The following is a 17,923-nucleotide window of genomic DNA, read 5'->3' as shown; positions in this document are numbered from 1 at the left end:
AGGGCTCATTGAGATGAAATTCTGATGGAACCTTGAGCATGAAGGAGGGGAGAGTCCGCAGCACCACACTCTTCTCGTCAAGTTAGGCTGCTTGCAGGAAAGGGCCTGGATCTCACCTACTCTCCTGGCAGAGGTGATGGCCAGGAGAGTAGACAGGAACTTAAGCGGAGCTTGATGCATCAGCTCCAATGCGCCCTCCCCCACCCCGCCCCATCCCACCCCCCCCCCTCCCCCAAGAGCCTAGTCAATACCATGTTTAGTTCCAACGCGGTGGAAGGCACCTCCACTGGCGGAAACTTCACTACACAGTGCGACCAAAGCAAAGACCCTTCCGGAGACCTGGTGTAGCAGGAGATAGCCGCCAGATGCACCTTGGAGGTGTGCGCCAGCCCCAAGTTAGCCAACGACAAGTAGGGGAGGACTTGGGGGGCCGTGACCCTCAGAGGGTTAATCTTCTGCAACCAACACCAAGTTGCAAACCACTTCCATTTGTTTCCTTGACACTTCAGAGTCGAAGACGACCTGGCCTTGGCAAGGACCTCACTGCAGTCCACAGGCAGCTCGTACCCACTGAATTCTAATGCTGCAGGAGCAAGGCCTTCAGGTTCAGTGATCCCGAGTCGTGCTGCAGGATTGCACGCCCGTCCCTGGCGAGAAGATCCACGACCACTGGCAGCTTGACTGGAGGGGACGATGACATGCTGAGCAGGTCCTGGTACTAGATCTGCCTCAGCCACGCTGGCGCGACGAGGATCATCCGGCACTGAGTCTACATGACTCACTAGCAGCAGTGACAACGGAGGGAACGTGTACACGAACAAGCCTTCCCATGGGAAGGAGAATGCGTCCCCCATGCTCCCCAGCTGGGGGAACCTGCTGGTGAACCTCTGGCACTTGGTGTTCGTCGCAAATAGATCAATATGTGTCTTTTCTTTGGCAGTGGTGGCCCTGGTGTCAATGGGGATGTCGCTGTGGTGTCGCTAGGGGAGCCGTCGGCATCTTCTTTTGAATCTCTGACACCAGTGGGTGGTGCCTGGGAACAGGGTCACCAGGCTCAGCAACTAGGTCGTCCCCTGCCGACATGCTCACCATAGTAATCACCTTCCTCCGGGATGGTGTGGACAGAAACCAATATTCATGAGCATATGAATCCATGCCAAACCCTATGCTGGAGAACACGTCCACTGCCACCAGCCATAACTAGGAGATTGTCTGAGACTAAAAAGTCACAGGAGTAGAGAGCAGGGGGATACTAGCTATCCCTTTGGCACTCCACTGAAGGTGGTGTGCGCTAATCTCAAACTAGAGAGTTTGGTGAGAGATACTAAATTTCTATCCTTAAGAACTGTAGATGAGGATATAGAAAAAAAAACCTTAAAGGACCCCAAGGGTCCCCAGCAACACTGCCCAAAAGGAGCTGTGTGCTGTAATAGTAAAAACAGATGCCTTTAAGAGCTATGGAGCAGACTGACTCCATAGTACAGGAAGAATACAAAGACTAGAGTGCCAAAAGGCAGAGACCACAAGAATGAATAAGGGGTAAAAGGCACCACTCATTCAGGAAGAAAAAAAAAGGTCCAGAAGTCCACCAAAAAGTGCTGGGGATCTCACAAGGAGAGGGGATGAAACAAAAGATGAAAATCCAATAGTGTGTTGTATATTTGTATAGCGCCAGCCATCGTCTTGGCTTTGGATGGCCATAGTCTGTGCAAACATGAAATTAAGAACATTACACTGCATGTGAATAGTAGTTAGAATTTGTGACTCATTACTAGCAGAGGACTAGTTAACATAAAAACCATGCAGCGCAATGTGTTCAGGTACAGAGGACTGCTAGGTCAGTGACTGACAAATGGACCGGTCTGTGTGATGCAGGCTGGGGTCATGATTCCTGGATACACTAAGCCAACATACACGCTGTTCACAGTGATGTATATCTATGCAGATGCTTTCTACATTTTAGTAGCAGATATTGCCACATACTAACTGGTTACCTACCACAACAACTCACCCGGTGTTGGCAGAAGTCCAGATGATTTTTCAACAAGGAAAGGCCGTTTTGCTGGTTGATGGGGTGAAAATCCCAAAAGACCAGGTCTTTTAGAAGGTGGTGCAGCAAGCAGTGGAGGTGGTTTTCCTTTAGGAGCTCCAATCCCTTAGTAAAAAGTGAAAAGCCAAGTCAAATACGCCCATAAGGTTTGCCTATGAGCAAATACAATAAGTTGCATCAAAGAAATTAACTTCTAAGCAGCAGAAAAGGCCACTTGCAATCAAGGCAAGGACCTGCCCCAAAACCATTGGATTATCAAGTAATGACCAGCATATTTTTCAAATAACCTATATAACAACCTGACTATTCCCTGCTTTTATGATTGGCAGCCATCACTTTGCACTAGAATCTTCAAAATGTCATCCCGTAAAAGGAATTGAATGCATGTTAAACATGTGCATTGTTCCCCTAACTCCCCCCCCTCCCCTGCAAGTTATGTTTTAATCTGTCTGGTTTAGTAGCCCCCACCCCAGAGTAAAATACAAAAAATTAAAAGTGCCACAACATAACACACAAGTAAAACAGTTTCAATAGGTTTTCAGAGTTCAGTAAAAGTTCTTTCCTACTTAATAAAAACGCAGTACTGGTAGCAATACTTTTCCATCTAGGACTAAACATTTCAAGAAACCAAAGAACCAGTTGTGTGGATGTGGGACAGTCTAGCAGCAAAATTTAAAATGTTGCAAGGAGAAATTTGAACTGTGGGTCTCTCTCAAAAAAAAAAAAAAAAAAAAAAAAACCTAACCCAATTATGTTAGGACGAGTATGCAAGTCCCATTTGCATAGAAATGCATATAGCTCAGCATTTAAGGGGTTAATGAAGAGGGAGCCTGGTATGATGAAATGTGCAAAGAAATCACCAAGAGCGCTGGAGAGTCAGTTCAAAACATGGCCCGATTAGTAGTTCTGAGGTAGTGATTTCTGTGCATTTTTAGCAACCATTTTAGGGTCCAGTGATTATTGCCAGAGGGTCCCCAAGAACCTTAGGAAGGATTATTGAAAAAAAAAAAAATCAGTGCTTAGGTCAGTGCTTAGGTCAAAGCTTGTTGAATATTTCTAAAATCTGGCCTGGTGGAATATTAGGAGGCCACCTTAGTTATGGAGAACAGGGAGCTCTGACAGTTTAGCCAAAATCGCCAATCAAGGTAGTGGAGAGGACAATTCAGCAATCACACACAAACCATGATTCAAACAGAAGGGTGGCCAGCCAATGGAAGACTACTTCCAAGCACACCCATGCAAGAAAGGGCTCTTGTGCAGAAGGACGTGCATACACTGTCCCAGGCAGGCATTGGCCTGTCAAAACTACAGCCACTAACCCAGGGATACAGGCATCCAGTGGCCAATGATGGTCATCATGCACATCAGAGGGAAAAGTGACCTCAGGTCTTCGAGGCAAACAAAGACAAGCACTACTTTGACAAATGGCGGTTGTTAGGTAAGAACACCACAAGACTTCTCTGCTTGGTATTAGGTAACCCACCTTTTGGTATAGGTCTGTACTACACAAGTTGGTAGTGTGACTGAGCAGCCAGGGGCACATGGGGGCTTGGTGAATGGAGTGTGTGACAAATACGAATTTCATGTTGTGTCTAGTTTCATGTGACAAAGAATGAGACACCGCTGCACGAAACTGGTATGAATGCAGTGTGGAGTGCTGAATGGCTGGGTAGTTGTCCCAATCCACATTCCTTGGAGTGTCTGGAGGGAGAAGATTGGCCAGAATGCATGGTGAGCCCGATTGGCTGGCTGCCTGAATGCTCTTCGGAATGATTGGTTGCCCGAGTGTGACACAGCAGAGTGAATGTGAGAACAAACAGTATATTTGGGGACCCCTCAATGATGGAAATTGCTCAGAAGCTGAAGTCGAAACTTGATGCCTACTCTCAAAGCCGAGCCGGAAGAAGAATTGCTGCTGCTTTCCTTCACCGCAGACTAAAAGCAGTCGTGCCGTTGAGGACCGAGCCAAGAGATGACCTGGCTATGAGAGCTATTCCCGAGCTACGAGAGAACATTGTGCACCAGCTAACTTTCACCAAGGCTCCCGGGAAGTCAGTCCCGGAAAGGCTGCCGAACGGAGACTGGTACCGCCGAGGAATCTGAAGCAAAGCACCCGGACATTGAAGTCCATCGCCGACCAGTCGACCGGAGCCGCAGCACTCCATTGCCTAAGACATTTGAATGAAGGACTCCCTTGCTCATCACAGTCGACCGCTTGTCCCGCCGGAGAAAGTCCAGATCGCTGACAAACCAAGGAGAATCCGCCGGTGCGTTTCCTGCCACCTGAAGACCTCCGACGCAGCTCCAAATGACAGTTGTGGTCACGTCCCGTTTACCGACACCAGACGCCGAAATTGACTCTTTGCGGCAACAATCTTAGTCAAGGTGCCTGCACGCCTCGTCTTCGCAGGACATCCGCGAGCGATAGTCAACAGCACCGCAAGGACCGAAGCTGCCGCCTCGACAACATTGTTGACCCCTTTTCTCCGAGGAATCTCGACGAATCGTGGCACCTGCCTTAAAGGGAGTTCCCACAAGAAGATTCATCGACGACCCGTCACTCTGCGAAACCAGGTACATTTGGGTAGTAGAACATGTGTAGAAGGGAATAAGACTGCTAAAGGGACTGGGCTGGTCAATATACTTTTAAAGGTTGCCGAGGTGGGGGTCCTCACAGTAGCGTGCCTAGTGGTAGGGGCCCAGTACTCTGCCAATTGTTTAACCACTCGTCTTCCTCCCAGGTCTATGGTTGATACCTTTGCTATTGATGTGTGCCCTTTGAAACTGTCAGTTGGTGGAGGATTTTATGGAGTGAAAGAGCAATTGTGGTACCACATAGAAATTGTACATTATAGGATTGAATGAGCACAAAGTGCGTTTGTGTGCATATATTCTGAACCTTATTTATATAAAGAACTGTTTTATCACCAACAGTGTGCAGAGATTCCTTTGTGTGGGGGGGGGGGGGTGGGGGGCCTGGGGACTACACTACTTAAGAACCAGTCTGCATCACCTCCCGAGAGCTTAAGCCTTGATTGCTCACCCAACGTTACCAAATAGACTCTTGGCTGGGGTGCTCTGTTCTTTCTCTGCCACATAGAGAGCAGGAGTACAGATACCCCACCCCCCTCTAGTCTTTACAGGGACCCCCACCTCACTCAGTCCTCCCAGACACTGGAGCCAGGGGTGGGCTTCAGAGCTGAAGCCTGCCAAAGGCAAGATAAACAAAGGGCTCAAACCAGTCTAACGCAGAGTAAAAGCCAAGAAGGACCTTACCTAAAATGCCGAAAAAAAAGACAGGCCATTTTGACCAAAATGGACACCCATGGGTGCTATATTGCAGCTGAGGGTTTAGCCTGCAGCAGAAAAGGACAATGGTAGGAAAAAGTAACCCACTGCCAACAGCCATTTAAAGTAGTGAGCGTGACAAAATGTTTACATGGGAAAGTAGGATAAGGCTGCTACTAAGTAACCCTCCACATAAGATGGTGTGTGCTGAAACTACAAAGAGAAAAGGTAAATTTCACCTTACTATTCTTGGGAACTGTAGTTCACCCAAGGAACAAGGTACTTACCTGTAACTATTGTTCCCCAGCATGGGCCTGGCATGGATTCACGTGCTCATGACTATTCCCAGTCAGGTAGGGAATCCTCGAAAAACAGTCACTTACAAACTTTCTCCTCTAAACCAATCACTGAGCTCTGGGTCATACTGCCCCAGCCAATGACTGACCTCTTCCCTGAGCCCCTCCTCTGGCAGCCATCTTCAGATTTGGTAGCATGTAAAGCGGCAGTATGACCAAGAGCCGTAGAGGGTGGATTCACATGTGAATCCATGCCAGACACATGCTGCAGAATAGTAGAGGTAAGTAACTTGTTCCTTCTCCAGCATGGGAGTCTGGCATGGAATCGGATGCTCATGAATAAAGAACTCAATTTAAATATTAGGGCGCCTGGCAAAACCCTGAAATGCCCAGGTAGGTAAACTTAAATAAACGAAACACAATCTTTCAGGGCGAAAGGTCCCTCAACTCCCAAATCTCAAAATGTATATATATAACTACACATACAGTATTTCACATTGTTGTATTTTAATAATTTAGGGATAGAGTACCAAGGGGTATTCTGGAAAAACAATACAAATGAGTATGATCCGTACCAAGAGAGGATCTTAATGTACAAACATAACAACCAAAGAATATTGTCAGAACAGTTGTGAAATGAAAACAGAAATCAACAATTATTAAAAAACAACTGAAAGAATCACAATAACAGTATTTAAATTGTGCACTGTTCATGTGAAGTATAGTCGTCGACACAACAGTGTTTCGGCTCAACCAACGACCGCTGTGGTCCGGCACTCAGCCTGGATCCGTCTTCCTTTGGTTACGCTCCAGCACTTGGTAAGATACAAGTTTCTACGCTGGAGATCTTGTGTTTATATCTTTAAACATCCATATTGGAGCTTTTTGAATTACCATTTTAATCTTGAGGTCCTCCTCCACTCACTGTGTTCTATTTGTGTTTCCTAGATAGATACCTCGGGACTAATATCATTTCACTACACGTCCTGATGAAGGCCTGCTCACCTTGCTGCACTTTACAGCTATTTACAGCTATTTTAGGCCGAAACACTGTTGTGTCGACTATACTTCACATGAACAGTGCACAATTTAAATACTGTTGTTATTGTGATTCTTTCAGTTGTTTAATAATTGTTGATTTCTGTTTTCATTTCACAACTGTTCTGACAATATTCTTTGGTTGTTATATGTTTGTACATTAAGATCCTCTCTTGGTACGGATCATACTAATTTGTATTGTTTTTCCAGAATACCCCTTGGTACTCTATCCCTAAATTATTAAAATACAACAATGTGAAATACTGTATGTGTAGTTATATATATATATACACATTGAGATTTGGGAGTTGAGGGACCTTTCGCCCTGAAAGATTGTGTTTCGTTTATTCATGAATAAAGAATACATAGGAGTACAACATTACACAATCATGGGAGGTGGCAAGGCTAAACAGAAGCAATTACTTTTACCTCTGGAACAGGCTCCCCTTCAAGCTGACAGGTTGCATAGCACTGCTTGGCTGACCCTGGACTCTTTTCTGGAATCCCTGTTGATGCAGTAGAATCTTCTGACGGTGTGAGTGGACCTCCACTTAACAGTCCTGCAGATGTCCAGCAGGGGCACACCAGACAGGAACACTGTCGTTGCAGCGATCACACTGGTAGAATGGGCTCCAGCGGCCAGGCAGCTGTCAGTTTGCCAATCGGTGACACTGATACAGCTGGGGAGCCACCTGGAGATGGTAGCCTTGGACAAGGCCTTCCCATGGTCCACAGGACCAAAGCACACAAATAGTTGAGCTGTCCTCCGGAAACTATTTGTGCGTGCCACACAGAATTTCTGAGCACGAGTGCAAGTCCCTCTCAGCCGGTGAAAGTTTCGGAAAGGACACAGGCAACAGCAAACTCGCTGAGGTGGAATGCCGACTGAACCTTTGGCATGAATGAGGAGTGCATCCGCAGCACCACCCTAGTGTCGTGAAAAGTCAAATGTTTGCAAGATGGGGCCTGGATCTCACCTACCCCCCTGGCAGAGGAGATTTGCTTTCCTTGTGGCATTTTCCACGAAAGGAACAAAAGTCCTGATGCATACGATTGAAGGAAAAGGGATGAGTAACGTCTCTTGGACGACGACCCAGTGCCACAAGTCCTGTGCCTCTCTCGGGAGCACTGGGGACCTAGAGCCCCCCCCCCCCCCCCCGCTTCCTGATGTAGAGCAGCGGCGATGTTGTCAAGACCCTCACCACCTTGCCCTTGAGGGACTGAAGGAACGACTTTAGGGCCCAGAACACTGCCCGCAGCTTTGATGTGGAGATCCCACTCCTCCGGCAGCCGAAGGCCTCTGGTGTGGAGACGTCCGCTGTGGGCTCCCCAGCCCTCCAAGGAAGCATCCGTGGTGACAATCTCCTGGTATTGGGGGCTTTGGATATCTGTACCCCTGATTTGGGAGCAGACCCCCCCCACCACCTTTTCGCTCAACAGAACTCCTCGGTGAGAGCAATTTTGTCTGCGAAACTACCCGACACCTGGATCCACAGAGCATACAGGAATTCCTAAAGGGGTCGCATCCGCAACCTGCAAAGCCGGATCAGATAATGCACAATGACATGCTGAGCAGCAACTTGATGGACCGCACCGTGGTCTTCAGTGCCAAAAGCCGTTGCACCTTGCCCAGCATGGCTACCATCCTCTCTTCAGAGGGGGCCCGAGGCAGGAGAGCATGTTGTGCCTGGCCCCCAGAAATAGTGCATTCTGCGATGTTATCCAACAGGATTTTGGAAAGTTGACAGAGAACCCTATATCCGTCCGCAGCCGGGTGGTCCGCTGTGTGCTTAACGGCTACTTTCCTGGACTCGGCGCAGACGAGCCAGTCGAGGTATGGGTACACATGGATCCCTTGTAGATGCAGAGGGCCGTCACTGGTGTCAGGTACTTCGTGAACACCCTTGGCGCTGACTTCAGCACCAAGGGATTTGGCTGCCACTTGGAGGTCTGCGGCTTCTCCAGGCTCTAGTCAGCCTTGTTGCCAAATACATGTGCGCCATCAAAGAGCATGTTAAGAAGCCTTGATTGCACATCAGACGTAAACCCAGATTTTAAACATGCAAATCTGCACATCACAGTTCTAGCCCGCCATTGCTCTGCTGATACTATCTGCAGAGTCGAGACCAGTTTGAAGAGACAAGCACATAGCCTCCTTCCCATCTTTAAGAACTTTCAAAAATCTGTCTATTTCTTCCCCTTAGGGAATATGATCAGCTGCCATAGCTATAGTCCCATAGGGCAAATGTGAACTTGCATGCAGCTTTTGCAGACTTCAGGGTATACTCCGAGCCGAGAAGACTTCTTGCCAAGGCATAACATTGGTCATCCCTGTCTCGGGAATCGTTGGGTAGGCAGTCTGTTGGGAAGTAGATGTAGCGGCGTGTAGTACCAGGATTTCTGGAGTTGGATGTTTTGATAGATGAGATTGCTACTCGGATCCTATTTACTTGCCAATTCTTTATCCACTGCTGGAATTTGCTCTGGCATATCCCAGTGCACCGACCTGCCTTTGCAAGGCTATATGGAAGGGAAGTTACCTCAGGGTTCAGCGTGTGGTACAAATAAAGAAACTAAAGTGTTAGGCAAGATTGTGTGCAGTACCCTTTGGGAGACTACAGCAACCTTGACCTCCTGGCAATAGGGAACGCAACCTTAGGTATAAATCTGTACTACACAGGTTAGTAGTGTTGCTGAGCAGCCAGACTTCTCTCAAGAGGGGTCAATGTAAGCTGCAAGGTTGTAACATTTTCACAGACAGTTTTTCAAATAAACACTTATACTCAAGGTTTCTTGATTAAACAATTAACAGTCAGTTATATAAACCTTCAGAAGAAAGCAAAACATGTAACACTAGTACACTTCAAAACAATTTCTCTAAATCACAATACCCATTGGGGATGGCAAACACTTCCTACACCCTCAGGTGACAAATAGCTAGGACATTGATCAATGGTACATTTAGAGCAATACTGAGTTTGGTGTAAAGGATTTGATAGGGGAAAACAAAGGTTAACAAATCATTCATAAATTGGTAATTACTTTTTAAACCCTCCAATGCAAAGGAAACATACCCTTTCCTGGAGGAAAGGCAAAAGCACCAGTCAGAGGTACAAGAGTCTCTCGGGGAGCCAGGACAGTCAATGTTGGTTGAACAAAGTCTAGGGGAGCTGAAGGTCTTCTTGCAGGTAAGTAAGTCTTGCAATGTTTTTAGAAAAGTTAATAGAAATAAGATTCACTTTAAGGGCCACAAACTGGGAGGCTTGTGAGGGGCAAAGCTGCAAGCAACTCTGCAATGGCAACCAAGACTAGTCTCAACTGAGAACAAGTAAGGCTATACAACAAGAAGTGCTCTTAGGGTCACAGCACCTTTGGTTAGAAAAAGTGGTTCCAGCTGGCTTCTGTTCCTGTGCCTCAGTCTTGGGGACAAGAGGGTGGACTTGTGGGGACGCTGCAACACACTGGGGAGGTTGGCGGCAGCAAAGGTCAAACTTCAATTCAGGGGCAGTTCATGGTTTCAGCTCCTCATTTCTCAACAAAAAGCACCACCACGGACTGATACCACTCTAGACTTCTCGCATCTGGGGTCAAGGGCTTGGTCAGTCCTGCTTCCTAGGAGTCCAAAGGATCTTCCTAGAGCTCGGTTCCGCCTTGATATGTGGCATTATAACACGCCTATACACAAGGCGCAACGAGGCAAGGGAGGGGGAACAAAGTGAGGGAGGATGGACAACGATCCTACTAGGCCAGGTGTCAATCAGATCATACAAGTGCATGAGAAGGGGGAAGGGGGGGGGAACAGTGCAGTACATGAGTATACTAACGGCCAGCAAATGGCAAGTGCAGAGGTAAGTGCGTACATCAGGGGTAAGTGCTGGTAGTGGGACTGTAGGGATACAGAAACAGTCCGCAAGAGCGGGGGTTGCCGTGCAGGTGTGTGTGACTGGAGACAGAGGGACCTGGGCCTGAGAACAGAGGGTGGCCAGGTAGCCAGTGCACATTCAGTTTCAGCCAGGAGTCAGCAGGGTAGAGTAGGAGAAAAGGCAGAAGCTTTTGAGGTGCTTCCGAAACTGGAGGTGGTTCTCCAAGTTTCAGGGAGGCTGTTCCAGAGGGAGGCCCCAGCCAAAGAAAGATCTAACACCAACTCGTTGCCTGGAGAAGCCGCTGACCAAGGGAGTTGGAGGCGGATGAACGAGAGCTTGAGAGGGAAGATATTTAGGAAGAGTTGAAGGTATGGGGGCCCAGACCCCAGAAGGCCTTTTGGACAATGCAGAGGGTTTTGAATTTGATCCTTGCAGCCACTGGGCGATGGACTCAATCTGGTATTCCTTTCCCTGGCACTTGGTTCCAGCAGCAGCCGAAGTACAGCCAGCTCCGAGAGGATGTCCAGATGAGTTCATTTTGGGGTTGATTGGTCCCACCAACAAGGGGAGAAGTCATCCTTGCAGGGCTTCTCTAGTCGAGACGAATTCAGAGCTTCAGCACAGCAGCAGGGCTTCCCCGGGCAAACCAACGGTCCAGGAGTTGCAGCATGTGTCTTCCAAGTTGTTCTTCGTCCAGTGGTCAACTGCCTTCCAAACCAAAAAGTCTCACCTTTTATGCAGGTTTCTCCCATTCATTCCAGCCTAGCTGCCAATCACACAGCAAGGTGGCTGTATTCCAAGGACATCACTCCAGCCAATCACCCTTGGTGCAGCCCTGTAACCAACAAGACTAAGCACCGGGAGTTTGACACCTCACTTCCTGCCCCAGCTAGACACGCTGGAGCCAGAGGCGGGCTTCACTCGTGAATCCCGCCAAAGACAAAAAGGGACCAAACCTGGTTTGGCATGCAGAGTAAATCTCAAGGACCTTTCCAACAGCAAAAACACAAGACTGAGCCATTTTGACAAAATGTGCACCCATGGGTGCCTTAATGCAGCTGCGAATGCAGCCCGCGGTAAAAGCACAAAAGGATAGTAAAAAAGTAAACCACTGCCACCAGCCATTAATTGTAGAAAGGTTAACAAAAACGTTATGAGATACTAGACAACGGGGATACCAAGTAACCCCTCGAGCACCCTATGGTAAGACTGTAGAGTTGCTTGCATCTTTGCTTGCATCTTCTACTACTCACAAGCCTAATCAGCTTGTGGCCCTACATTTGATTCTTTGCTTCAAAGACTTCTAAAACATTGTGCAAAGACTTTTCTACTTACCTACCCGAGTGCTTCATCTTAAACAAGACTTTGGTCCATTGACTTTGGCTTAGCCGGTTGTATCGAATGACTCTTCTTAGGGGAAACCAAAGTATTTGCCTGCTTAAGAACATTTGTGATCTCTGGTTCTAATAATCTTTTCCTTTTATCAAATTCTAACAGTATTCTAAACACCAACAGTAAGTTATTAATGTCCCCAGCACCCTAGCCATTGAAGTCACCCGATGGGTGTAGGTTGCGTCTGTGGGTCTTCCCAAAAGGGTATTTACTGATTTAGAATCTAAGTGTACAGTATTGAAGTGCATTTGTGTGTTACTTTTATATTGCTCCATTCTGAAGGCTTATTCTGACTGATAAATTAATAATTGTTTATTAAAGAAACCTTATGTGTAAGTTTATTTGAATACTTGTCACTGTGAATCTGTAACTCCCCACAGCTCACACTGACCCCCTCTGGAGATACGCCTGGCTGCTCAACACTACCAAAACTGTAGTACAAGCTTAAACCCAAGGTTGGGTTTCCTATACCTGGAGTCATTTGTATATAGTGCACCCAAAGGGTACTGCATGCAAACTTTGCCTAACAGCTGCCTGCAACGTCTTTACTTCGCTCATCGTCTCGACTCCTGGATCACGATCCTATAGCTTGCTTCTGACGGAGAGTCTCGCCTTGACACTTAAAGGAGATGTGTGTCCTACCTGCAGCCAAGTTCACGTTACGCTTTCAGTCATCTGAAGGCAGGGTCCATACAGTCTTAAGATCGATCCTAAAAACCAGACATGGAGTCATGTATTTTTTTAAACCCTGCTCTTGGAGTTTATTATGCAATTTACTCACTCTATAGGTTTCTCGAAAGAACCGAAGCACGCCGATCTTCTGAAACAATAGCGCTCATGGAAAAACAGAACTTAATCCAACGGTCGCTGGACGCGTTATAAGTACTGGTGGTGACATGGACATCGAGTCGACCTGCATCGATGCGCAGTGCCCCGTGCTGAACATCTGTTCTGAGGCAACTAAAGCTGAATATGGATATACTAAAAGATGAGTAATATGAGTGAGGAAAATCCAAAGGGGCAAGTCTCTTAATGGAGTTTAGTAAAGTAACAGATTGGCTGGCTGATTGGCCTCTTTTCTTTCAATATGTCATCTACAGAGCCTGCTACAGTCAGAATATGGAAATGTTCAGTCGCCTTTTTGAGAAGGTTATTAAAAATAGGCAGGCCATCTATAGAAGATGTGTCGCCGGGCTGATCCGAATTAGTCTTATCTGCCCATATACCCATACCACCTCATTGATCTTGTAATTAGTCATATAAAAGGTCATCCTGAAATATACTGAATGGGTGATCTGAGATCAATAACTGAATGTATAGGAGATATCTGGAGTCTAGATGACTTTGTAAGTGGATTACCTGAAAGTAGTGTTTTGTTTAATTGGGAATTTATCCATAAAAGTGAAGACACTTTTCTGGGTCCACAGCCGTTTTGTTATGTAGATGTTGCTTTAGGAGACCCAATAGCCCAAGGCAGTTCTGAAGTTTGTGTTTTTCCTTTGTTTTTGGAAGTAAATGTTGACAGCTGTTCGGCAGCACAGAAAGCGGAGCCGTTGAGATTATGTGCGGCAACTTTAATCTGGTTTTGGAGCCATGCGATGTGGAAGCTTAGCAGGGTCCGAACGTGAGGTTCTAAAAATTGATGTGTGTTTCGATGAAACAGTTGCCGCTAGAGCCTTCTACGACTAAACTGAAGATTCGCGTGCAATTGTGTGCGTATGAATACCCCCTTGTGAGAGTGTCCTGTCTCAAGAACATCTCCCCATAGCAGAGTGTTCTGCCTTGTGGCGTTGGGGACAGACATGCAGGAGTCAACCTACTCCTGTGCCTTTGGCTCCCGAAAGGGAGCAGTTGCCGCCTTGCTAGTCTTTGAGTCATCAGCGCTGGTGGGAAGACACCGATTTCAGTCTTCATAGCGTAGGCCGCCCACGTTTCGTGTGTCGCTCCTTGAGTGTCTTAGGGTGAAGGAGCCTACAATGACAGTCAATGCTGTTCAGAGTGATCACAGGGTAGATGGTGATTACAGACCTGATTGGTGTCTACACAGGAACTTTAACATTTTCCATGATGGTAAATATTAAAGGCAGCTAGACCAGTATAAGCAAAGTGGGAAAAGACATTCTCTAAAGAAAATGTAAGAATGTTGAAAAACCCCATTACTGTAAAGCCGAACCCGGTAGTTGATCAATTCACCTACTTTTTCTACTGGTGATTAGTTCCATCGAGGTGTAAGAAGCGCCCGTCGAAAGGCAGAATACAAGTTACGATTAGGTCAAGATTAAGTAGCAAAGGGGAGCGCTGTTGAGCAGCCGTCTGATGCAGTCGTAGCTTCCCACTGCTCCATCGCGGCTGCCTTTATCCTGCCGCCTACGGAAAGAAAATCATTTTGTAACGATCCCCACAGAAAGGGGAATTCCACCCGCACCATTCTCCTGAAATTCCAGCGAAAATCAGAGCTGTTTTGTGCCTCCAACACAGGCTTAAAGTTTGCCATGGCTCTGAGGGCTGAGGAACCGTGCGGCCTGCATGGGAGAGGCAGCATTGGACAGCTATGGCTGGAGGAGAGGCCTGCTGCTTGAGCCGAGTCATCAACCCTGTGCCTCAGCTGGCAACTGCCGATACCGCCACTCCCCCGCTGAACTCAACCTGGCTGTGGCAATGTGGGGCTCTTGGGGCACCCGAATTGTGAGGTGCTGGTCTGTATGCACGGGACTGTGCTCAACCCCCTGGCCTCCCCAATACCAACAATGCCAGGGAGCAAGACACGAAGCGGAGGAACACACTTGGGTTAATGGGAGTGACAGGCGGCGCCTGTGAACCCAGGGATCTGCGGGCTGGTTGTGCCTCGATCAGGGACCCCATGGAGTGCTGACACTGGCACTGCACAACTTCTGGCCAACACTGGGGAAGGGGTGACCCAGGGACTACCACTGCAAGCCTAATGTTAAGGGGCCCCGTCTGAAGGGGGTAAGATGTGCCTTGCACTACTTACTTTTATGAGGCCTGCCCCTCCCAGTGCACACATGCATCAGAATTGGCCCATCAAAGCCTGATATAAAGAGGTGCTCCAGGGACCCCACATCCTATACTCCAACTCAGGTGTGGCCTCTACTCATCCCTCCACGTGCCTCCCACGGAGATAGCTGTCCTCTCTACCGCAGCATAGGGCAACAGATACCGGCCTAGGGATCAAGACGATATTGGTCCCCGAACTGGCCCACGGGACCACACAGATGAGGAACCATAAGCCCTGCAACACATCAACAAAGAACAAAATTGACAGATACACGAGTGCCCCGGCTAGGCTCCCCGGCTCCTCAGATGGAGCGGGAACCGGCACAGTGACTCAGGAGATCAGCCAGTCCTCGTCACTCACGGATATCATGGCAGCCATTGGAGAGTCTAGGACATCAGTGGAGACTAAACTGGATGGCCTGACCTCTGAAGTCTCCTTCCTGCGCAACTGGACGTCCCGAGTGAGGGAAACCAAACGGCAGATGTAGGATACAGTATAGAAATTAGAAGAATGCTTGGAACACGAAGAAACTCACAACCCTGCAAGCAAGAGCAGAAGATAGCGAGGGCAAATCCTGCCGCAATAACCTGCGCATTCTGGGGCTTCCAGAAAAAGAAGAGGGACCATCCATGGAACTGTTCCTAGAAAGCTGGCTCTCAGATTTCATGGCCCCTAAAAAGCAGTTCACTGGTGCACTCTGATGGTTTGGGTTCAAATTCTTTAGTTACAAGGCAGCATCGGAGTGGTGGATGTACCGGGATGCGAGGCCGAGGGGGATGCCCAGCATTTGGGGGCCTATACGACATGATCCTCCTTAGAATCATGACACACGGAACACGCTATTCGATTGCAAATAGGTCAACTGTCCATCCTGTCGTGGAATGTTAACAGACTCATCTGTGATATCAAAGGAAGTGCTTCAATACCTTAATCGCTACTCCCCCGATGTGGCCTTATTTTCAGAAACCCATCTGATGGGCACAAGCTGTGGCTTCTTCAGAAGAGAAGATCAAAATACTCACATACCAGGCTGGGTTCTCGAGGTGTGCTAGGGGCAGGATGATACTGATTCACAAGAGTTCCCTTTCAAGTCATGAAGTACGGTCTGATCCCCGTGGCCGTTTTATCACAACGTATGCCACCCCCCCCCCCCCACTTACAAAATAACTCCTTGGGGCGCTACGGTCAAATGAGCAGACTCATGGGTACTAGGTGGCGACTGAGGTTATGGAGGTGGCTAAATCAGATCATACAGGGGGAATAGGATCCTGGGTGCTCAGACTGCACTATACACCTTTGCTTAAGCAATGGGGCTCTTGGACCCCTGGAGGACACTACATATCACTGATACTGGGTTCTCGTTTTATTCCACTGTACATAAGTCACTTTCAAGACTTGACTGCCTTCATCCCCTTCTTGAGAGGCCATCTCCTAGTGTCGGCCAAATGTAAAAACCACCATCAAGAGATCATGGAGGCAGAAAGACAAGTCGAGCGGGAGGAGCAACTGCGAGAGCTCGGGACCACGGCCTCACAGGAAGCCTTGAAAGCAGCCCAAGAAGCCCTACGAAATGTCGCACTGGACAAGGCTCGAACCGCCCACTGGTCGACCCGATGCCAGATCGACAGGAGGAATTATTGACAGAAGACTCCGATATAGTGGAGGCCTTCGCTAACTACTATGAACTCCACTCGCCACCAGTTGGAGACCATGCACTCGACCAGCCCAACTTTCACAATTCGGTCGACATTACACGACTCTTGGCAGAGCAGACAGAACTTGATCTGAAATCAGAGAATGAGGTGCCAGACGCTCCAATGGCTTTCCAGTAGAAACATGGAACCATCTTGGCGGCACATTAACCGGACACATGCATCGTATGTTTCTTCGGAGCAAAGAGATTGGCATACTCCACCTAGACTGAAGGAGCATAGTGGCGACCCCTGAACCAGGGAAACCCCCAGAACTTTGCGCATCTTATAGACCTATATCGCTGATAAATGGGGAGGCAAAAGTCCTTGCGTGAACCCTAGCCAACGGGGGTGATGAGTCATCCACCCAGAGCAATGCGGATTCATGCTTAACAAGTCCACCCGCATGCCCACGTAGACTATCACTAGCTATAGAACGGGCACCAGAGATGACCCACTGGCCTTTTGGCGGTTGATTTTGAAAAGGCATTCGGTTGGGTGGAATGCCCTGTTGGAAATCATGCGCCGTATGAATTTTAGACAAGGTTTCATCTCCTGGACCAAGATCCTTTATGAATACCCTGAAGCAACGGTGAGAGTGAATGGCAGGTCATCAAGGACGTTTCCTTGGAGTCGCGGGACTAGGCAGAGCTGCCCCTTGCCATTCTTCCCTGCCATCGAACCATTGGCGATCAAACTCGGAACGGACACAAACTGGTCTGGATTCGCTTGGCCGAAAAAGGGGTTAAGACCAACTTCCACTGTATGCGGAGGATCTTCCAATTTATCTTAGCGACCCTGAGATATCCTGCCAGATTGTGTCCCAGATCCGTTGAGAATACCAGAACTTCGGGGGCAGACTACTTCCCGGTTCAAGGGGAGATTATGCAATTCTTGAACCCTGTCCGTACTGTCTCCACCCGTGGCTTCACGTATTTAGGCATTCGTATAAGCCCGACTCTGGACGACTTTCTCCGGCTTAACCTGCAACCAGTGCTGGATAGATTTGCTAGAGACGTCTCGTACTGGCAGGCCCTCCCGCTCTAGTTGATTGGTTGGGACAATGTTCAAAATGTTGACACTCCCCAGGCTCTTATGTGCTACAAAATACTCCACTCCCCATCCCCCTCTGAACTTTTGCAATAATTGACAGCAACCGTTGGATGTAGCTCGGGAGGAGTGGGGGAGAACCTAGAATTGCTCTTACAACTTTGCAGCGTTCAATATGGGAAGGCGGCATAGGGTTACTGTGTATTCACACATACAACCTTGCTGCACAAGTAGGAGTG

The 17,923-nt window shown here is 48.0% G+C and overlaps 1 protein-coding gene across 4 annotated transcripts in view; it reads right to left on the bottom strand.

Moving 5' to 3' along the window:
• LOC138454413 (nuclear receptor coactivator 5-like) overlaps positions 1–17,923 on the bottom strand; it is a 144,483-nt gene that overhangs the window by 45,897 nt on the left and 80,663 nt on the right. For all 4 annotated transcript variants that reach the window (XM_069607041.1, XM_069607040.1, XM_069607039.1 and 1 more), the window contains one exon: positions 2,012–2,155. In XM_069607041.1, the coding sequence (XP_069463142.1) occupies positions 2,012–2,155 (144 nt within the window). The remainder of the gene's footprint in view (positions 1–2,011; positions 2,156–17,923) is intronic.

The sequence above is a fragment of the Ambystoma mexicanum genome, chromosome 1p (assembly GCF_040938575.1).
Source record: "Ambystoma mexicanum isolate Mex_15411 chromosome 1p, UKY_AmexF1_1, whole genome shotgun sequence".
Classification (NCBI taxonomy): Eukaryota; Metazoa; Chordata; class Amphibia; order Caudata; family Ambystomatidae; genus Ambystoma; species Ambystoma mexicanum.
This window is presented reverse-complemented; position numbering and strand designations above follow the sequence as displayed.